General features: G+C 40.0%; 1 protein-coding gene across 2 annotated transcripts in view; it reads right to left on the bottom strand.

Moving 5' to 3' along the window:
* The window catches only part of TAF3 (TATA-box binding protein associated factor 3), a 180437-nt gene that overhangs the window by 37985 nt on the left and 118845 nt on the right, over positions 1 to 23607 (bottom strand). For both annotated transcript variants that reach the window (XM_025445067.3, XM_025445068.3), the window contains exon 3: positions 7669 to 9497. In XM_025445067.3, coding sequence (XP_025300852.1) covers positions 7669 to 9497 — 1829 coding nt within the window. The remainder of the gene's footprint in view (positions 1 to 7668; positions 9498 to 23607) is intronic.

Here is a 23607-nt window from a genome sequence, read left to right on the forward strand (position 1 = left end):
GGGGTAGGCATTATGGTTTCTGTTTTACAGGGAAAGGTATCATATATGAAGCAATCATTTTTCCTTTTCCTTTTTCTGTTCTAAGGTCACACAAAGAGCAAAACTAGGATTGGATTCGGTTGTTTTGTTTCAGAGAATGGAAAATTACATACAGTTCCTATATTTCCTTAATTCTAAAAAACTTTAGGGTAATATGGTTATAAATTATGAGTAATATTCCACATTCCTTCAGCCTGCAATATTATTTAATCACTTAACCCTTCCTTAAGCTTTATTTAAAAATAAAGCTGCTCTACCTTGAAAAAGATCTTTACCATTACCATATTTCACACTGTCGTTTGGTCCATATCACACTACACAATAATCATAACTCACACCTGCATAGCACCAAGTGTGTTCCATATATGTGATCCAGTTTGCTCTTTGAACTCTGTTTAGTAAGTAAATGATCTACCTGTAGGTCTCCTGACACTAAGTTCACTCTCACCTCTACCATGTTGCCGAGTCCTTTGTTCCGGTAATGGTGGTGTCTTACATGGAGCTGGCTACTCACTTTCTTGTAAATGTCTTTTATGATGAATGACATATATTTGTGAAATGGCTAGTGTTGGTTGTTGTTGTTTTTAGAAAGGGAGAGAGAGAGGCAGGAGAGGTGAGGGGCAGAGGGAAGGAGAGAGAGGATCTTAAGCAGACCCATGTCCAAAGCAGAGCCAGACTAGGGCTCAATCTCATGACCCTGAGATCATGACCTTAGCCAAAATCAAGAGTCAGATTCTTAACTAACTGACCCACTCACGTGCCCCCAGGGTTGGTTGTAAAATCATTTTTCTCTATGTAAGGCTAACTAGTTTATATGGAAATTGTGATTGACTTTGGCCTCACCTCCATTCAACTAAACTGGCTTTTTTTTTTTCTTTTTAAGATGTAAATAGAGGTGCTTATTAAACTGGCTGGGTTGTTGATGCCATCTTAAATAACTTGTCAAGGTAAAAGAATCAAGACATGGTTATTTATGTTATACTATTTAAAAAGTTTAAATGATACTATATGTAAAAAAAGAAGCAAACAAAAACAGAGATACATCTTGTAAGTCCAATTAAAAATGGTATATATGTGCCCTGAAGAAAAAAGATATTTTGTAAACGTGTGGAATTAATGAATGATTCAGAACCCTGTTACCTTAGCTCCAAACTTTTCCTTGGGTAAAATTAGGGTGACCACATCATCCAGAGACATCTTTGAGAGTGAGAGTAGGAGCTATTATTTACGCCAAAAAAGTGTGTAAACTGGGATTGTCCTAGGCAAACCAGGACAGAGAGTAGCCCTCCCAACAAATACTTAAAACATCAATTTCATTCTTAAAGAAGCTAAATAGGATTTAACCTACGGATAATATTCAAAAATATTAATGAGGATGCTAATAATACAGATACACAAAATATCATTTCTAAATTAGAATTTACCAGACTTCTGTTTACATTAACTTTATCCAAAATGCCTACCAAAATAAAAACAAAGACATTTCCTGCATTCATAAAGTAACTTCTCACATGTCCTTCTCAGAAATCACTAAACAAATGACAATTATTTGGAATTACTTAAAACCATTCGACTAATGCCACATTTTAATGGCATGAAGCCAAACTCTGGGGACAACATGAGCTTCTAAGGGTTAAAATAAAAGCACTGCACTTGAGAGTGAGCTGAGAATTGGGGCGCGCAGAGCATTTACAGTGGATTACTAAGCTTCCCAATCCACCAAAGAGCAAAGTCCAGTAATAGAAGACTCCTTTGTAGCTAACTAAAAATACATTGTCAGTGGATTTGTCCAGTTTTATGTATAAGCAATACTGCTTTCACCTGAACTAATACTAGTAGTCATATAAGCCCCTTATTGCCATGTGCTGCATTTTTTTTGCTAATCTTCAAGGATTTAGCTTCTTTGCCACATACCTCAGGGCACCAACTGATAAAGCTCTAACTCTCCATTTTTCCAGGACACCAGCAGTGCGGCCTTGCAAAAAATGAAAATCGCTCAAGAGATTTAAAGGGGAAATTTATTTTTAAAATCCTGACTTGAAGCAAAGAGGTGGATTTTTAAAAAGCTTATCTATAAAGAATCAGTTTAAATTTAAATTCTATCTTGGAACTCTTTCATGCATTCCAGCTTTAAAGTTTATCTTCTGACAGGGACTTTCTGCAAAGGTAATGGGCAGCTTTGTCAATATAATCTGGCCAAGTTTTTATTTTCTATTTTTTTTTAACGTTAAACTTCTTTCACTTAAAAAAATGTGTGCTAGATAGAGGAATAGCAAGTTCAGCGAATGCTAGTTCAGATTCCCATCTATGCTAATATGTCAGCAAAATATCCAGAAATAGTACTGATGAAGAGCTATTTTTAATAAGCTAACATTTTGGATGTGGAATTATGATGACTGGCGAGCATCGTATTGTCTTTCTTAGCAATTAAGGTCTTTACATTGGTTCAATTTAGAAGCGTGGTCTCAGTACTGATAAACTGTTTAAGACATTAAAAAGACAGTCAGAAGGAAATTCTACAGTGTGGTCAAGTATGACAAGTGGAATCCAGCAAGGAAAACTGAAACAGAAGGCAGGATTCTGCTTTCGCTCAAGTTCATTCACACCCAGACCTGGAGATGGTCTCTGGTAAATGGCTACTGATTCCAACACACTCAAGAAAATGTTAGGTGACTGGCTTCCCCTTGGGACAGAGAGTTGTAAGAAACAGGAAGAGAGTATCTTCCTCTTTTTACTGGGCTACTGGATTGAGTAAAAATCCTTCATTTCACTAGTTAATGATGAGAGCTGATGAGAAAAAACTGGAAAGGAAAGTACTTTGTTCTAAACAGATGGAGGAACAATGGCAACCTTTTGTCCAACCTTTATCCAACCAGTAGGACTCTTTGGTGTTCTCTAAAGAACAAATTGTTTAAGTTCAATAAAAGATTATTTGAGGGCAAATGCTAAGGGAGTTGGAGCTAGATTAAAGAACCATGAACCATTGTAATTGTTCTGATTACTGAAGTCATTAAAGCGCAAAAGATCGCCATCGCCCATACTCTGAAATATAGTGGTTGAAGAGGAGTTCTCTAAGGTCTCTCCAGGGACTACAATTTTCTCAACTCAAAATGTTCACCTAATTTCTGAGTGTGAAACTATGGTTAGCCTTCTCATCAGCTCCTCTCATCTGAGGTGACTAACTGAGAAGGGTGTTGTGGGTGACAAAGAACACAGACACCACTCATGCAGACCTGGGGCCAAGTCCTGGCTCTTCCACCCATCAGCTACAGCAAGCTACTTGACCTTTCTATGCAGTTTGCTCAACTCAAAATAGCAGTAACAGCACCAAACCCTCCAAGCTTTTGGGAGGATTAATTCATAGAATTCTGGCCAGGTCTGGTGCTCATATGCACTCACTAAGCAGCTTAGTGATGGTATCATATACCAGCAGATGGTATCATTTACCATCTGGATTAGTTCATCCAGTAGCTGATTTTGGCTCAAAATAACATTCATCAATATATAGGATAAAAATTGGGGGAATCCTTTACAGAATTTACGACCTTTCCATTTAGCAAATATCAATTATCTGTGGGTTGATCATCAATATAATTGACTTGTTTTAAGGAAATACTGAAGAGTCATCTTAAATGACACCAGCTGGTCTTCACTTGGAGTCTTCAATGAGAGGGGAAAAGAGAAGGCCTCTATAAGCCAAAATATTCTTGGAGAAGGTATGAAACTCATTTCTAAGCAGAGGTTATACTTTATGATGATGCCATCTCTTCTTGGTATTGACTGGGAAGGAGACAGAGGGAAGGGAGCAGAGGGTCAGAGAGGTTTGAAGAGGCTGGTGAATAACTAATAAGTGGTAGAGCCAGAATTCATAGTTAAGTAGGTCTGACTGGCAAAGCCCATGATCTTCGGTGGGCCAGCACTGGGCCTATTTATCTGCAGGTTGTGACATCATCATTGTTTGGATGACATTCTACTGTGCCTTCTCAGATCAAGGGCATAAAAACATATTTTCAAATTTGACAGGTGGATTTTGGTTTACATTCTGTATCAGGTTATATGGACAACTGTTCAGTTCCAGTAACAAATGAGATATTTCTTATTTAATTTTTTCACAGTAATCCTCCTTCTAAAAAACACTTAAAAATACCAAAAGTCAATTTGAACTAAAGTAGTCCTGTAACATTCCTCTAAACTTCAAAAATCCAAGTCATGTGGTACACACACTGACACAAGCACAAACAGAGAATTTTAACTGCTCTGAAATATACCATCAGGTTTATCACTGCCGAAGCTATCATGTTATGCTTGTGACTGCACAGCATAATTGCTCTTGATATGTTTTCCATAAAAAGTTAGTTTGGTTCTATTTTAAAGAGCTGAAAGATCAGACTCCTAACCTTGACTAGTGTATATTACTGCACATGAGGAACACAAATTGTGCATGAATCATTACACTGTGGATTATTACCACTACTAGAAAAACAATTTTTTCTCCTGATGATGCACCACTGAGCCAGGTGCCTTACATAATTTCAATTAATCCATTTTTAATTTAATGTAGGAAAGCGTAGTGGTTAAGAACATCAATTATATAGCATCTGACAGCCTGGGTTGACATGGTGGCTCATGTTCTATCACTTCTGAGGTGTATGATCATGGGCCACCGGCCACCTTATTAATCTCTCCAAGCCTCAATTTCTCATCTTAAGGTGATAATGATTATGGTATCTACCTTATAGAATTGTGGTAAGAAGTTAAACTTACATGTAGTGCTTGCATGATGTTTAGCATGTAGTAATTACTCAATAAATATTAAGAATTAGTGTTTTGCTGCCTTTCTTCTTTTTTTTTTTTTTCTTTTTTTTTTTTGCTGCCTTTCATTGAATGTCACCACATCCCTGCTTTAAAGATGGAGCACCTAAGGAGTAAAGAAACTACAAAACATGCCCTGGATCTTAAGTCAGATTTGCTGGATTCCAGAGCCCATGCCTCCTTCAACTTACCATGCAGATCTCCATCTAATTAATGGTACCTTTACTGGTTTTTGTGTTGATAATGTGGATGTGGCTGGTAAAAACTTTATAGGCAGGTTAAATAAATACGGGGAGATGTTTTTCTTTTATTAAAACAATGCCCTTGCTTGCTGATCTGGGTCAACATCTGTGAGTTGCTCTTGTGAGCTGGTCAGGATGGGAAGGAAGGACGACACTGTGGCCCTCATTTTTGTGACAAAAGACATTTTCTCAGGGCAGCTAAAATGTGCCTTATTTTGATCTGCGGATATGTAAAGGAATTCTTCAATGCTATGTATACTTTCATTTACTTGTATGTCTTGATGCTCGGGGAGGAACATGTAGAGTTGAAAAAGGAGAAGTCAAGGTTTACGTTCATGTCTCAATTTCTGCACCTTGTCAGTGGCATCTGCATGGGCTGCCCTGGCCTTTATCCTCTCCTACCTCCATCAAGAGCTAAACTTTAAAAGGATGCCAGGGAAGGAGAGATCATTTTTCAACAGTGCTAAGCACAGCTGACGCCCCCTTCCCCCCCGGCCCATCAAATGTAAGTTAGCTAGTCTGGTCCAGTGAAGTAGCAAACATGTTACTATATTTTATGGGTTGATTCAAAAATGAAATAATATTAGTTGCCTCCATCTTCAGTATGATCCACACTGACTGGGCATTTACTTACGTATGTGCCAGATACAGTACTGAGCACATCTCAGATGTACTCTCATTTATTATAAAAGTAACTTGCCCAGTGTCATACAGCTAAAAATGTCAAGCTGTGAACTCAGGTTTAACTCTAGAGACAAGACTATTTATTATTTTGAAAGCCTTATATGATAGCCAACTTTTATAAATTTTTATCTTTTGTCATTCATCTGAGCCTTAACCCATCAAATGTGATACAAGGACTTGTTTTCTTCTGTTACGGTAAAGTCTAGCAAACTTGTAACTGAGCCTTTACCTCCAACCAAGTTAGTCTGAGGGACTTTTCTTTCCCAAAGTCAGGTGGAAAGGCAAGGATTGCTGTTACAAACCTAATCTGATGGGCTTTACTCAAAGTCATAATGGCCGTTGAAACAACTCCATTGACTTTCCAAAGTTAAGATGGTGATGAAAGCAACAGTACCCTGTTTGATCTACTGAGGGCTCAGCTGCCAAGGTGCTAGGTACATGACAGGTAAGTGATAACTGCTGCTGGGCAAGATCTCCAGCAATAAACATTTCGAGACCATGAAGAAAATATCTCTGTGTCAGTGACCTGGCTTTTGCTGGTTGTGTGACCTTGATCTTGGACAAGTCACCCCCTCAGACTTACTTTCTTGTCCACAAATATTGGTAACGATACCTGCTGGACATCAGGCACAGGTATGTTAGAAGGAGAAAATAAGGTACGTGCAAGTGCCAGGTGCCACATGAAAATATCAGAATGATAAGATGATTTTGAAAATGGAAACAAGAGTTGGATTTCTGTGTCTTGTTAACTTGATGTTCAGTTTTTAGTATCAGGATTTCCATTCTACTTCTTCATATTTTGGAATAGCCAAGGGGGACAGAAAAAGCATAAAGGTAGGCAGAAAGATGTGAGAGCTGCCATTAGTGCTTGTCAGCTAAACTAACTTTTCTAGGTAAGTATGAATTTTGAAATATTGCAAAAATGCTGGTAATAGATCTGCTGTGTGTTAAATACATCTTAGTTTATTATGTGGAAAAAATTACTATGTATTCTTTCTGGCCAACCTCCAAGAAGACTGCTTTTCAAGAGGCAGGGAAAGGGTTTCTGAGAATTTGTGTGAGACACCGTGAATAGTTAGACTTTTTAAGAAAATTTAAAAGAAATTTTCAGACCAACCAACCACTGTAATCCAAGGAACCATGGACTGAAGAGCAAAACTATAAAAGCAGAGGTCACATCCTGGGTCCAATGGCTTGAGGTCTCAGTTTCTACAGACCTGCAGGATATGCATCAGTCTCCTTGGCTGTACTCTATGAAAGACTGACTTACTTATGTTGTAAAATACCTGGAATTATTCTCTGCTCACCAGCCAGGCTGCCCGATCAGCCTAGATACTCGGAAACATGTCCTAATCTTATAAAAGCAGAAAAGAGGAGGACAAGAGATGCTACAGAAAGTAGTAGACAGTCATAACCCCAAACACTTGCCAACCCAGCTCACCCTCCTTCAGGAGGGACTCCATGGGCCTAGCTCTGTCCTCTGAAAACACTGCCCTCTGTCAAATGGATGCTGTCTTTTTTTGGGTACCTGATATTTGGGTACAAAGCAGTGTATGCTACACTTGATAATTATAAAAATATTATTTACAGGTGAAGATGATGGATTTTTTTTTTGTAACTGCCAGAGATTAGTCTGTTTACGAGAGGGCTTATAGTCTTTGATTAGCTCCCTCTTGGGCTATGAATCTGTAACATTTTCAGCACAGAGGGGCTTGGTTACAAGTTTAGGGGTCTTAAGAATTAACATGAAATCTCACAAGCACATGATTCGCCCTCTGGTTCACTGGAGGGCAGTGCACAGCCAGAACACGGACACCACCGTGGCCTTCGTCTACCTGCCTCTCTCAGCGGGACTGTTTCTGGACCGAGCCGGCCAAGGCCGGATGCTTACTTTTTCATGCCTGTGCTTCTCCTTCTCCTTTTCTCTCTTCTCTCTCTCCCTCTTCTCTCTCTCCCTCTCCTTGTCTTTTTTCTCCTTCTCCTTCTCTTTCTCTTTCTTTTTCTTCTTTTCCTTTTTGTCCTTTTTCCTTTCCTTCTCCTTGGGCTTCTCCTTGTCTTCAAACAGTTTGTCAGGGAGCACTGAGGACAAGGCGGGCAGGGTAGCGGGGACCCTGGCGGTGGCAGCGGGGCTGAACAGGGGCAGCGGCGCGTCCTTCGGGGGCAGCACCAGGGGCGCCGGTGCCGCTCGGGGCCTCTCCTCCCGCCCCTTCTCCTTAGCCTTCTCCCGCTCTCTCTTCTCTTTATCCCTTCTGCCTTTGTCTCGGTCTTTCTTCTTATCTTTATGCTTCTCTCTCTCCTTTCTCACCATGCCGTCTTTCAACCTCACTTTTGGATCAACATCTTCAAATTCTTTTATTTTAAACTTATAGGGATCTGGCTCTTCGTCTTTAAGAAATTCCCTCCAGGGGTACTTGGTTTCCTTGGTGCTCTCCTTCTCCTTCTCTTTTTCTTTCACTTTGTCTTTCTCTTTACTCTTCTCCTTGCTTTTGTCCCTTTCCCTTTCCTTATCTCTCTGCTTCTCCTTCTTCTTCATTTTGGTCTTCAGTTCCTTTTTCAACTTCTTTTTGACTTCCACGGATGAGGGCAGTTTGGTTTTTTCCTCGTACACCTTGTGCAGAGGTTCTGGGGTGGGAGGAGACACCGAAGGAGAAGAGATGTAGGGAAAGCCGGGAGGCACGGCTGGAGGGGCTCCCATTTTTGCTTTACGCACGACCTCATCAATGGATGCGTCCATTGTCCATGAGTTGTCGGAACTTGAAGTTCCACCCGAAAGAGGCAGAGGAGTGGATCCTGACTTAGTGAAATTGTTGGAGGATGTGGAGGCTTTTGGAGTAGTACATTCTGAACCTGAAATTCTCTTAGGGCTGGTAAAGAGGTCTCCTTCTGATTCTGATCCAGAAGAAAACTCGAAAGGGTCTGGCTCTCGTTCAGCACAAGCCCGTGCAATCACAGCATTGATAGAGTCATCGATCGTCTTATCTGTCACAATGGCCTTCTTCGGCTGATTCTCATTGTTGAGTTTCCCAGCATCTGGAGGGGTCTGTATTTGTTTTACCTGAATGGTCTCTTTATTGAGTTTTTCACTTATCGTAGCTGAAGGAGTCCTATTTGGTGTTTCAGGTCTGACAGGTGCTTGGGGAATATGAGTCATAACCTTGGGACTCTTGGGGCTCTTGGGGCTCTTAGAGCGTCCGGGAGATTTCTTCTCTTTGGATATAGTTTTTGGTGACCGAATAGGACTTCCGACCATTGCTGGTGACTGGGTAGTTTTAGGCGATTTAGTCTTCTGTCCTGGGGAACTACTTTTAGTCTTTGTTTTAGGCGTAAATGACTTTGTTTCTAATGGTTTTGTGATTGGCATTTGTGATTTTGCAACTGGAGCCAACATTGGTGGCTCTGGTGATGGTGGTGCTAGGTCTGTACTGTCCTGTACGTGGACTGGAGAGAGCATTGGAGGAATCTTTTGGGTATTTATTGAGCTGAGGGGTTCTCGAGCTTCCAATACTACTATATCCAGCGTGTCCCCTTTAGTGCTTAATAGCCGTGGTCGCTTGATGGCAGGCATTTCTTCAGCTTCGGGACTATCCAACGGTCTCTTACCCAAGAAATTCTCATCATTAATAATTTCCTCCTCTTCCAATTCATCCTCCTCCTCCAAGGGAACTTGCATGGCTTCTGCTGACGTACCACCATCAGTGGGCACCTGCTCTTCTTCTTCTTCTGGTAAAGGAAAAGAAAAGAGGTATTAGTGGAATATTTAGAAAACCCTAACAAATAAAAATGATGTTTAAAATATGATTCCTAGGCAAGAAAGGGAATTATTCATAGTGTTTAGAGAGTAGTAAAGTGGTAAATCTTCAAGGATCTTCTAAACTTGCACATCATCGCTCTTTGAAGAGTGGTGACTGGATATCCAGACTGATTATTTTCTTTTCAAGTGATTTGGCCTACTTTCAAGATCTGGAGTTTGCTAAGTAGTTCCTGTTTGCTTCCTTAACTGTATTCCTAACCTGACTAAATATGGTCTTTCTCTTCCTTCTTCTTCTTGTGTACAGGTGTGCATACATGTGCACCCCTGCCCCCTGCCACCACATACATACTTCTAAAGATCAGGAGATGGGTTATTTTATGACTACTATCCTCAGAAATGACAAAAAAAGCATAGTTTTTTTAAGGACTCTTATAACAAATGTTGATTCTTGGGAGTTTAGAAAATGCAAGCATCCAACCTGGATATGATTCATAAGCTGTTATGTCTTCTGTTTTGTTTGCTTGATGTTGGCCACTTTCAGAGACAGCATGGTGCAATGGCATACATACTGGCTTGGGCATTAGAGAGAGAGTGTTTCTGCTAGCATTCTGGCACCACAGAGCAACAGGCTGTAGGCAATCTCTTAACTCCTTCAGCCTGTTTCATGACCTTTCAAAAGAGGCTAATGTTACTTGCCCTGCCTACTTGAGTAAGTTGCTTTAAGATCACTTTCTTTCTTTCTACACATATTAACTAAGCATATTACAGTTTAGCACAGGGACAAAATGTGGATTGCACATAGAAAGTGGTTTGTACTATAAGACAGATAAAGAGCTACAGCAGTTCAAAGCAGAAACAGATTACTGTGATATTAAAGATCTAAGGAAGATTTTTACTTATTAGGTAAGTGCTTTAGATATTTAGAGACTAGGAATGGTGATGTATAGGGAGAGGGAATAGATGCCTAAGAGATGGAGGTGGAACACAGGGAGCCAGGGATTAATTCATCTGGCAAGTAGGATGCAAGATGGGGAGTAGTACAAAGTAAGCTTACTAAGGTGGCATCCAGATCTTAGAAGCTTTGAATTCCAGAAAAAAAAAACAAAGTAGATCTTTGTTCTACTGGTAGTTTGGACCTGGTGAAGATTTTTAGACAAGGAAGAAAAATCACAGGGTATATGTTAGCAAATTATTCTGGCAAGAACATACATGACAAATGGGAGGTAACCTAATAATGGAGAGGTGACAAGTTAGGGGTCACTGAATTGATGTAGGTAAGTTACAACCGGGTCTGAACTAGAATAGTGGTAACAACAGGAAGCAATAGAGGTAGATGACATTTTTGAACACAGAATGAATGGAATCTAATAAATGATTAGGTCTAAGAATGGAGGAAAGAGTCAAGCACCATCTCAAGGCTCTGAGTCCTGGTGAGTGAGCATGCAGTCATTAAGAGAAATAAGCAGAGAAGGAAGATGACTATTAATCAGCTCAAGCCCTAGACACAGAGTTGGGTGAACAGGTAAAGATGACCAGCACAAGACAAATTTGGACATAAGGACTGTTAGCAGGACTTGAGAATGACACTATCACCCGTTCACAACCCTAAGTCAGAAACATCCTTCCAGACTACTTCTTTGTTTCTCCATTTTCACATTGTGAACACAGTTTTCTACTTTCCTATAGCACACTCTCCCCATCGCTATTACTGTTAGTTTGAATCCTTAGCACTTTTCCTCTGTCTTCTAAATAGTCTCTCTGCCTCCAGTTCCTGTCTTTCACATTGCCTACGCTGATCTTCTGAAACCACAAATCCAAGCCTATCACATTCCCTGTCCTAAGAACGTTTCATAGGTCCCTACAGCACTACTTTGCCAGAGGAGTTCCCTGAAGCCTGAGGGTTCTGTGGAGCCCCTTCAGAGCACCACACAGTACAGACTGGGTCCCCTAGTCTCTATCAAATGGAATGGTTACCCCTAAGATGATCTATTTCACATACTGAGCTTCTACAAAGGCTTTTGTTTTTTTGTTTCAGCAGGTTGAAAAGCAGTATTCTAAAATGTAAAATGAACCCAATTTCCCCAGCACTACCTATATGGTGCTCCATCATCTGATTCCATAATTAACCTCACCTTGCACTGCGTCCCAAACACTCTGCCATTCCAGCCACGCGACTGACAGTTTCTCTAGGCCTCCCCTCAGCAACTCTGCACATGCAGCTCCCTCTGCCTGGAACGCTCTGCCCCCCACACTTTGGTGACTATCTCTTCTTAGCATCCAATCAGGTGTTCTCGCTCCCATGACACTTTTTTTGAGCAACTAGAAATGATCACCCTCCCGCTTTGGATTCTGCTGTGCTCTGGTTACATAAGCAACAAGCAAGTCTAGGACATTTACCATCTGGTCTTTTACAGAGGAGTTTTCAGATTCCTGTCCTGGATCTACACAACTCAGAAAAATTGAATAGCCCTTTCCAGCCCTATCTTTATTAGAATGACAAGATGGACCTCAAATCTGCTCAAACTGCTAATAGGCAAACATGAAAAAATGAGAAAGAAGACAGTGTTATGATATTCTCCAAGTGAACGAATAAAACATTTTAGAGTACTTATTACTGTAATATTTCTAAATTCCAAAGACCCTCCTTCTACCTCACAGAAGTTCATAAATCCCAATGATGCCAAAGCAGGAAGAGGAAGGTTTGGCTTAGGCAGGGCCCTTTAGAATATGTTAAAGTATATCTTACTCTTCTAATTCTAGATCTAGATCAGCTCTAGGAGGTGAGTCCCCCAGACAGGGCCTTTGAGGGAAGCCCTTGGACCAACACAAAGAGAGTCAGTTACAGGTTCTCCAGATGAAAGGTCTGGTTTGTTTTTGCTTTTTTAGCTAGAACAATTAGTTAGAGTTCACTATTCAAACTACTAAATAATAATGCTGGTCAATAACAGAGCTATACATTATAAAGTTAACTCTGCAATCCTTTTTTTTTTTTTTTTTAAGATTTTATTTATTTATTCACAAGAGACAGAGAGAGAGAGAGAGAGAGAGAGAGGCAGAGACACAGGCAGAAGGAGAAGGAGGCTCCATGCAGTGAGCCCGACATGGAACTCAATCCCAGGTCTCCAGGATCGGGCCCTAGGCCGAAGTGGGGCGCCAAACCCCTGAGCCACCCGGGCTGCCCTCTGCAATCCTTTTTGAGAAGATTAGAAACAACAACAACAACCCAACCCTCTTCACTATAATCTCTCAAAAACCACATAACAGCGTAAGTCCAGAGTTAGCATCTGCAGGTCAAGTGGATATCACCTCCTCTATCTGGCCTAATAACTATCCTCCAATGAAAGCAGTCCAGAGCTGCTAGGGACACTGTTTAAGGATAATAGATATTTTAGTAAGGGAAGCTACTTCTGGACAAGTGTTAATGTTGATGCTGCTAAAGGTATATTAAGGAATTCTTAACAAAGCTGATATTTTCTATTCTACTTGTGTTAAAGTTTGGCTAACGTTAATAGGGATAAGACTTTTGATTTGACTATCCTTTGTGTGTGAGAACTTGTTTGAAACTGTGGTATCTGTTGTAATTGATCATTACTACTATCATTCTTCAAAGAATACTATAAATTATAACTCCCACGCTTTTAGGAAAAAAAATACGACAATAAGAAAAGAGACACATTAAGAACCACACTTAAAGCAGTATAGGAACCTTTATTTAAAAAAAAAAAAGTCAAGTCTCTGGTAAAGGCTCATGCTCGCTATCTACAACCCTGTTCTTCATATAAATTCACTACAATTTACATACATATATATATGCATATATATATGCTATACTTCAATCTACAATTATAAATGATATAAATGCTATAGTTCAATCTAAGGAAACCCTGTCATATTAATAAATAAGCAACGTTTCATTCTGCCAGAGTTTTGCACATATATGTGGGATGCTTTCTTGTTTGTCAAAAAAAGGAAATGAGGAGAAATAATGTGAATGACTCAGTGCAAATTTATCACCATGGTGAGAAATACAATTTGAAAGATACTTAACTGGCTAGCAAATTCTGTATCTTATCATAAGATGTGGAAAAAGAATGAGATAGAGATGATCTCTTAGGTGTCTTCTCATTTAGACAATCCATGATTCCAGGTCAATATCTGATCGCAAAATTACATTTTAACCTTTTAATTTGAAATAATTTCAAACTTACAGAAAAGTTGTAAGAACACTACGAAGTCATGAATACCCTTCACCCAGTTTCACCCAATTAACATTTTCCTTCAGTGTGTGACTGCGAACAACTACCAAGTTCCCTTCTACTTGCATATCAGAAATAGGACGGGTCTGTGGTAATGTCCATCTTTTTAAAACTTTCACAGATGTTGATGCGGATCGGGGAGTCCCTACAAACTCCACTCCAATTTTCCCTCATTAATGACACAAATAAATAATCCACACTTGCTACATTTCCCAGATGAGTAATGAAAAAAACATACTTCTTTACCAAACTTCTCAAACAAAAGACAAAACAAGACAATGAGGCCTGAACACACCAAAAGGCTTTTTAATGGGTTAATTCTAAGCTACTATAAATATTGACTTAGAACAAAATATCTTTTTAAGTAGAATAATAAATGCCTTTAAAGAAACACTATAATCTAAAAAGCTCATGGACTTTGGGGGGGGGGGAGAAGGAAATTGTTTTCATATGGCACTGAAAGCTTTTTATCTCATTAACTACACAGATGCATGCAACTTTAAAATTTAGTGGCATGATCTCAAAATAGGCAGAAACTATACTTGCATTTCTAAACTTTACATATACGGACAATAAAATGCTATCTGCATGTATTTCACCAAAAGTTAAATGTATTTAAAATCAGATTTCTTGTGATTTTTCTTAGAAATATACATGCAAAAATTTCTAGCAATTACGACAGAAACTTAACTTATTCTCTTATTAGTTTACACATCCTGTTTTTATAATAGATTCCTCTTTTATTAACAAATATGAAAGGATTCATTTAGAATGCATATTTTTTCAAAAAACCCCTTGCTGTCTATCTGGATATTGTGGCTATTTATTGTCGCCAGTTCTTCGAAGGGACTCACTCTTGCTATTATTCATTCACTCACTCATCTACTGGATGTCTTCTGAAGACCCCTGTGGCAAGTACTCTGTTCAATCCTATATGAAGTAAAAAAGGACATGATTTCTCATCCTTAAGAATCAACCACATTTTGTGTCCATCAGCTCAAGCGCCATGGCAGGGATTGGTACAAGATACACACAGCCACAGCCGGGGATATGAGGACATGGCCAGGGGCAGGGTGGGGGGGGGGGGGTGTTAAGACCAAAACCACGTGTACCATCTGTTACCAGGTGCCATGAGTCTACCTCACACAGCTTGCTGAGTTCTCCTACATCTAAGTTTTCTCATCTGCAAAACCTCAGTAATAACATCTGACCACCTACTTCTAAGAGTTGAGGATCTTTTTATTGGGGCCATCTCTACATGCAGTCGATGGTACATGTGGGATGATCTACAGGACAGGACAGAGCTATTTCTGCCTCTACACATTTCATGGACTACATGCAATAGTGCTTGGCATTCTGACCACTTCATTTATGCCTCGGATAAAGGCAGTGTCTTTCAAAATGTTGCCACCAAAATATTTTTAAGGCTGTAAAGCTAACAAATGAACAACTCTCTTCTACTTTTTGAGGTAAGGAGACTGAGAAAATGGGACATAACTGAAGTAACCTGATGGAACACTGGGGACGAAGAAGGTTTAGAACACAAGTACTGCCAGGGGGTAAGGTTCGGGTAGGAGCCTGTTGTGAGCAGGGTCTGGGGTCACTGGAAAATGGTGGGTAGACATTGGATGCCTGGGAAAGGCAAGAAGAGCAGTGATACAAAAACAATCCATAGCGACATTTTATTTGTGGTTCCAAATGAGGCTAAAAAATTTTTCTAAAATCCCATCCACATCCCCACATAAAATATTTTTCAAATTGTGCTGTCTATAATGTAACAGAAATTAGGCCCTTAAAACACAACTCAGTGTGTGTAAGTGGGTAGGTATTTTTTAAATAAACCTATTGACAAAAAAAAACAACAACAAACAAACAGAAATTACTAGCAAAGACAAGACAATTAGGCAGTGACAATTCATATGGTACGATCAATCAATAACACAATAAATTAATAGCAGAGTGAAGATGATGTGTTATAAATACTTATACACACACTGACCTGTAAAAAAGCACTATTTCTCTAACATTCTGCACAATAAAAAACTAAAATGCTATATAAGCAAGCCAACCTGAAATGACACCTAGTATTATAAATGGCCTAATCTATATGTTAATGCTGTTGTATCACATAACTGCAGCAAGACTAAGATAACAATATGACTTTGGGGTTTCTATGGCTACATCCTGGGCTAACGGGCCTGAAGGGGCTGGCTGCTGACACCACACAAGCATTCTGAGTGCTTCTTTTTCGTTATTTATGATATGATTTATGATAACGACAACATCTCCTATTTTCTCTCCTCCTCAGGTACAATAAATTGCTATCGTTAATCACCCTTCTTGGTTCAACTATGATTACAATAGCATAATAGGGCCTAGCTATGGTAATATTGTGGATTTTTTTTTTTAAAAGAAATAAATACAAGATCTCTCCAGACAACGTCAATATCTCTAATATTTTAATCAACTTCCTTTAAGTCCTCTGAAATAAATTCTATTATAACTGAGATTCCATACCGAGGATGTAGGCCCTTCATGCAGATCAAGCACCACAAATTTGCAAATCACTGCTGCCCTGATTTTCTTGAACTCACTATACTAGTAAGACTATGCACACTATGTTATAATAGTGACAAGTTTCTTTTCCAAGACAATGTGTGGCAGTTTTTTTCGTTCCTACATTGATGAAACTAATCTTACTGCTGTTTTTTTCTACCCAGGACCAAACAAATTAGGCAAATTAACCATTCATCTATCAGAAGGCAAACAGAGACAGAATAAAAACTTTGCAATCGTTCAGACACGTGTGACCTGCCTTTGCTAGTTACTGGCTATGGAGTTGCTTCATCTTTCTGAACTTCAATTTCCTTTTGCGCCAATTAGGGTTGACACAAAGTACTACCTCTTTGGCTTGTAAGTAACAATAAAAGTATGTGAAGAATCCAGCAAAGTGTGTAATAAATGAGTTACAGTATAAAAACAGAAGATAAATTCTTCCCCTCTCCACATCGATCCCTTTTTGATGGGCTCCTCATCAAGAGGGGGAGCATATGTGCTTTGGCCAGTGGCTGAGAGCTGGCAAATGAGACATAAACAGAGGTTTGAAAACCACTCATGTACCGGGGCTTGCCCTTGTACTGCTCCTGGGAAACTTGCAACCACCCCCATAAGAACAAGCCGAGGTTAGCTTGCTGGAAGGTACATGCGTGGCTTAGAGCCCCAGCCAAATCCTCAGACATGTGAGTGAGGCCATCAATGACCAGCTGATGGCAAATGGACAACTAAGCCCAGCCACATCCAGCAAAAGAACTGCATAGCTGAGCCAAACCACAGACTTTAGGAGCTAATGAACAGTCGCTATTTTAAGCCATTCAATTTTGGGGTGGCTTGCTACACAGCAACACGTTAATCATGTATTCACATACACATGTACAATGGATTCGTGTCATCTGCGGTGCTTATGTTCTACAAAGGTGCTGTGAACACTAAATTAGCAAAAACTGAAATGTCGCTCCCAGGGGAAATATAAGGTTAGGTTCCTGTGAGGCTCTTGTCACTATGTATTTGTCAGCAGATCAATACATAACCTTGTTTTATGTCATTTAATATATACTGTTGGTTCATTAACACTGAACTTGTTTTTCTTTTTTACAGCCAGCACTGTAATTCACACCTGAATGAAGCTGATGTAACACACGTATTATTTCCATAAGGCATATCCTAGCCTTCTGACACTTGGGAACACTGCCCACACTTCAGCATCAGGCCTGGAGGCCATTTAAAACAGCATAATCACTAAAGGGGCACCTTGGTGGCACAGTCGGTTGAGTGTCTGCCTTCAGCTCAAGTCTTGATCCTGGGAGTCCCACACTGGGCTCCCTGCTCAGCGGGGAGTCTGCTTCTTCCTCTCCCCACTCGTGCTTTCTCTCTCTAAGAAATTAAAAAAAAAAAAACAAAAAAAACCCCCAGCATAACCACCAAAAAAAAAAAAAGCAAAAAATTTGAGAAACACGGTACAAACAGACCATGGAAATGACATTGTTTACAGCATGAGAGCTAAAGCAACAAGGCAGAGTGTCACCTTGTGTGGACTCAGCTAGAAACTACATGCCAAGCAGCTTGGATTCTTTGCCATACTTTGCGTGTCTGTGAGTGGCTGTGAAAGCATCAAGTGCGCTCAATGTGGGGCCACACGGTCACTTTAGTGAGAGCGCAGAATTGGAGATACAGAATCCATGCATAACGAGAATCAGCTTTATATAATTATATGGCTATAAATTCATCAGCATTGAATACTTCTATGGACTATGGATTTATTTATTTATTTTTAAAGATTTTATGTATTTATTCATAAGAGACAGAGAGAGAGAGAGAGAGAGAGAGAGAGAGAGAGGTGCAGAGACACAGGCAGAGGGAGAAGCAGGCTCCATTCAGGAAGCCTGATGTGGGACTTGATCCTGGGTCTCCAGGATCATGCCCTGGGCTGAAGGCGGCGCTAAACCGCTGAGCCACCAGGGCTGCCCTGGACTATGGATTTAAATAAAAGATTTTATTGGAAGGTAATTCCAGTCCTCAGGAGGCATTTAGTGAAAAGATTAAATATGCCTTAAGAACTGCAACATCGTGACCATATCTGACAAGGCATTTATTTTTCCAAACCCAAACTGGGACATATTTTGGTTTAAAGAGGTCAAAGTACTAGCTATGCACAAACTTTTCTGCTCACGTCACACTACCATTGTTGGGATTTCTGGAATCTACCAAGCTCTTTCCCTTTTCGGCGTCTTTATAGCCACATGTTCTATTCTTCTCTGCTAGGAACACTCTCCCCTTTGTTATTTCCACACTTGTTTCTCTTTCTCACCCTTTATATTTTAAGCTTATGTACTGCCTTCTCAAAGGAGTATTCTTTGGTCATTCCCTATCTCCAAAATAAAGAGTCATACACAACTTGTGACTGATTATTAGCGCAGTTCTTATCTGTTTTCCCAACTAAACTCCACCAGGACAGGAACCACATTTGCCTGTAGCTGTTAAGCAATCATCCCAGGCTGACAACAAATGTTTTTTTCAGAAATTATTTGAAAAATAATACAACAATTTTACCATGTTTTATTGATTCTAAGTTGTTAAAATATAAAAAAGTGTATAGCTCTGAAGATGCAAAGTACCTTGTCTCTGATGGACAAGTAATCATAGTGATGCAGGTCATCACCAACCTGTGGGTGAACTTGTCATTCTTGGTAAAATGACAGGATGCTGCAACTCCTAGGTGTTTCAGACAACGAACTATTTAAAAATTTGAAAAAGAAATATTTGTTCTATGCAGTTAAAAAGTAATGTTTTATATGATAAGAAAGAATTGTTTCTTAGTCCAAAAACTGTGGTTTTTTTATTAGTGGTACATTAAGAATGGTGCTTCTTAGTGTGGATGATGTCTTAGGATCAAACATGACAGTCGTTCCAAATGATAATTGAATGCTTGCTATATTCCGTCTCTAGAACACAGAGAAACAACAGTAAACTGGACAAACCTAAAGCCCAAGGACCCAAGAAGGGAGGACGTTCTCACTGTGACTCAGTGAGAAAAGCTCAGATAAAACAGTGGCTTGGCTGTTGCCCTATGACCTTCATTTTCTTCATTTTTCTCTCCCTCCCTGTACTCACTCACGTAAGACAGCCCTTCGTCACTTAGATCTTGGATACAGTCCTTTGTACTAGACCGACTGGGCACATGACCTCTGTGTTTAGAAGCATGCTCTTTATTTCCAGTCCATACTTTATTTATTATTAAGGCAGTGTTTCATTATAGTGGAAATGGCAATGAACTAGATAGAAGACAACCCTGGTTTATGGAACCAGCCCTTTCCTATCCTTTGTGTTGATGGGCACAAGATTTTTCAACTGTACGCACGCAAAAATACTGTTGGCCCTACTTGCTTCACAGGATTATCATGCACGGACAGCAAAACTCAGTGGGAAATCCTGCTGAAAACTATCCCAGTGGCCGTGGATGTCAGGGATGGCAGATCCTTTGCTGCCACCTCCCCATTCCCCCGCCCCAATCAGGAGCCAGCCCCAGCCAGGAGCCACTCCTGCACTTGCTCTTACTCCTCTTCCCCCAACTATACGGGTACAATCCCAGATATTTCAACAAAATCCTGAAAAAAGGTAGGCTTGTGATAATTACACAATGACTGTTAAAAAGCAAGATTAGGAAGAAGACTAAATTCGGGATGACTCCAGTTTGAAATGGTGAATGATCAGTTTAGTAACAAGTGATAAATTTGATGGGGAAAGAAAATTACTATTTAAGCTTCTGATGTTTACTGTCTCATCCCATCAACGCCAAAGATCCTTATATTTAGGAGACAGCCTATAACATCTGCTGCTGGTCTCTCAAATTTGGTGATTCAGAACCAGCAAAAAACACCCCAAGAAGCCATCCATTATTACAAGCCACAAAAATAAGCAAATCACAATGGTATAAAAATTACTAGAAAAATGTATTAAATTATAATCAGCTCTCTCCTGGCATGGATGAAAGGTAGGGAAGGGGAGCCAAGAGGTTGTTAATCAACTTGTGAGTAACAGAAAGTTACCATCTACCTCAACTACAGATTAAAAGTTCTCAAAAATCTGAATCAAAGGTACTGTATTTAACACTAAAACTACTTGGAACTTCATGTCATCTTTGATAAAAGGTATGTCAGGAAGTCACAATGTCTCAGGGATGAACATCTTGATACTGTACTTGTGCGACTTTGCAAATAAATAGTTTTGACTGCAAAAAGCTAACTGTGACCACACTCACCATTAAGGCCACAGGATGGGTGAGGTTCTCCAACTCTAAATGCAGAACTGCATCATCTCCCTGCTCAAAGACCTCCAATCACTTGGCATCACAATTAGATTAAAATCCTAATCCTTACTGTGGCCTATAATATCCTGTCATGACCTGTCCCACCCTGACCTTCTCTTCTCCAACCACACTTGCTTCTTTGGCACTGGCCACACTGGTTCCCGGGGCTCTCCCGATGGCCCAGAATGTTCTTCCTCCAGGTATTCTCATGGCTGCTTCTCTCATTTTATCCAGGTCCCCAGTATCACATCCTCACAGGTCTTCTCTGATCACCTTCCCTCTATGACCTACTTGCCTCCCAAGCACTTTCATGCCCTGCTTTATGTCTACTGCAGTCACTCCCGCTTACATTATTTATTTGCTCACTATTTCTGTCTCATCCACTAAAATGTAAGCCTTCTGAGAGCAGGGGCTATGTCTTCTAGCCTGTATTCCCAGTGTCTAAGATAGTAGCTAACCCAGAGGAGGCCCTTAATACGTGTTGAGCAAAAGCTCATGACCATGCGGTATTTCTCACTGGTGTGGTTGACACTGGGGGCTAAGGAAGGTCACCTGAGGCAATACATAGTGTGTGAAGAGCAGAGAACCAGGGGCAGACATCCTGGGACTAGTGGCAGGAGAGGCTCATGAAAAGGGAATAAGATGAAGATGGGATGGCAAATAAGTTGGAAGAAAACCAGAGGGAAAATGTGAGTATAAGAAAAGGTTTCAACAAGAAAGGAATATTTGATTGTGCCAAAGATCACAAAAGTATCAAGCACACCACTCGCCTCCCTATAAAAGTTATTACACTCCACGCTAAGTGCTATGAAATAAACAGGATAAAATAATAGAGGATAGCAACTAATGAGGCAGTAGTGAGAAAGAGTGCCATCTCCTTAGTAGAATGAAGACACTATCTTAGTATCAATGAAACACAGAGCTGAATAATCAGAACAGTTAGTCAGGAAAAGTATTCTTGGCACAGGGAATAGCACGGAGAACAGCCACATGTATAACGAGGTTGTGTGCCTGAGGCATTGAAGGGAAGTCAACATGGCCAGAATAGTGTAAAAGTACAATCAATGAATGTGATTGGCTAGACACATAGATAGGGATTCATGGGTCATGGTGAATAGTTTGTTTTAAAAGTTTGAGCTGTTTTTTTTTTTCTTTTAAAGATGTATTGATTTATTTTTGGGGGGGGGGGCAAAGAGAGAGGGGGAAAGGGAATATCAAGTGGATTCTATGCTGAGCATGGAGCCCGACTTGGGGCTCGATGTTACCACCCTGAGATCACGACCTGAGCTGAAATCAAGAGTTGGATGCTCAACTGACTGAGCCACTCAGGCACCCTCAATCTGTTGTAAAAAGGTTACTTCAGCAGCTGTGAAAAGAATGTGAAGTAGGTCACTGGTGACCTGAGTGAACAGCTTCAGTCTGGTGGTGGAGGCAAAAGCCAGAGGGCAAGTTGTAAATCACACAATAAAGCACTCTCATCCATTCATTCACCCAACAAATACTTATGACAATCTGTACAACAGGCAATACAGATGTAAGTAAACAAAAGGCAAGGTTTCTCCCCTCATGGACTTTACCTGCTAGTGGGGCAGATAGGCAACTAATAAACACAAAAGAAATTCATGGTGATTAAGTGCTAAGAAGACAATAAAACAGGATCATGTGTTGGCGGGGGGAGGTTACTTTAGAAAGAACTGTCACTGAGGAAAAGACATTTTAGTTGAGACCAGATTTCTAAGAAAACTGTGGCCATAGAATGATCTTTTGCAGAAGCAGTTTCAGGGAGGACAGAAAGCAAGGCAAGGCCCTGCTCTTGGAACAGACTTCATGTTCAGCAAATGGAAGATAGGCAGTATGGCCAGAGGTGAAGCCCGTGGAGAGTCTGGCATGTGGGAATCAGAGCATGCCCTGTCTTCTGTGCCTAGGGATCCAGAGTGTGTCTGAGCACAGTGGGAAACCACTGGCCAGCTGTAAGCAAGGAAGCTTGATTAAAACAAAGGAAAAGATTGAGAAAGGCAGGCAGAGGCAGCTGAGGAAAGGTTTAAAAATGTTCTTTGTGCAGATCAACAAGATAAACTATTAGATAAGACATAACAAAAGAACCAGAAGATAACATATCCCACAAATGGGAGGTAAAAGAATGAACAGTAATAATGAAGCTTAAAATAACTGATCTGACTGAAAACTGCCATACCCAGTAGGAAATCGATTATTATATGCTTTATATTATATACAAAGAAAAAAAAAAGGCAAAACAAAACCCCACTAAGCATGCATGATCAGCATTGCTACCCAACATTTCCACCGTAAGGCAAATAGACATATATGCTGGAGGCCAATGCACTTAAGGAAGGCTGTTTATCTTTGGGATAATATCTTACTCTATTTTGACACTCTACTACAATAAAAATGAAAATGAAGTAAAAACTTACAACTACATTTAAGAGGTTTGATGCTACATCTTTATGTTGCAGACATTCCTAGGTACAGGGTAATGTGCACTGTTAACCAACTAATGAAAGGCTGTCCTGGCACTCTAAATGACCTTGACAAAATTCTAGAAAAAAGATCTCAAGACCTGGGGCTCTCAAGCTATTTTAGAATTAGCTCGGAATAATTGTCCCACAATATGAGTTTTTTGATTAATTGCTTAAGATAAGGCCTCCTTTTCCTTGCTGGCCTCCAGTGGTTCCCTCTAGTTCCCATAATCACTATTGTCTCATTCTTCTAAACCCTGGAACACTAAGGGAAAAATCAGAGATACACCAATTCCATTACTTGAGGATTAGCTAAGAGATAACCCTTTGTATTCCATTACTGACCATTATTTAGGTAATTATTCAATAAGTATCGTACGTTTGAAAGATGCACTAATTGTTTTCTGAGGCTCACTCCTGCTCTGTATCAGACAAGTTACAAATGCTATGTTCTTTAACACTGTAAATCTACATTTGGGTCATG

This window comes from Canis lupus, chromosome 2, assembly GCF_003254725.2.
Source record: "Canis lupus dingo isolate Sandy chromosome 2, ASM325472v2, whole genome shotgun sequence".
Classification (NCBI taxonomy): domain Eukaryota; kingdom Metazoa; phylum Chordata; class Mammalia; order Carnivora; family Canidae; genus Canis; species Canis lupus.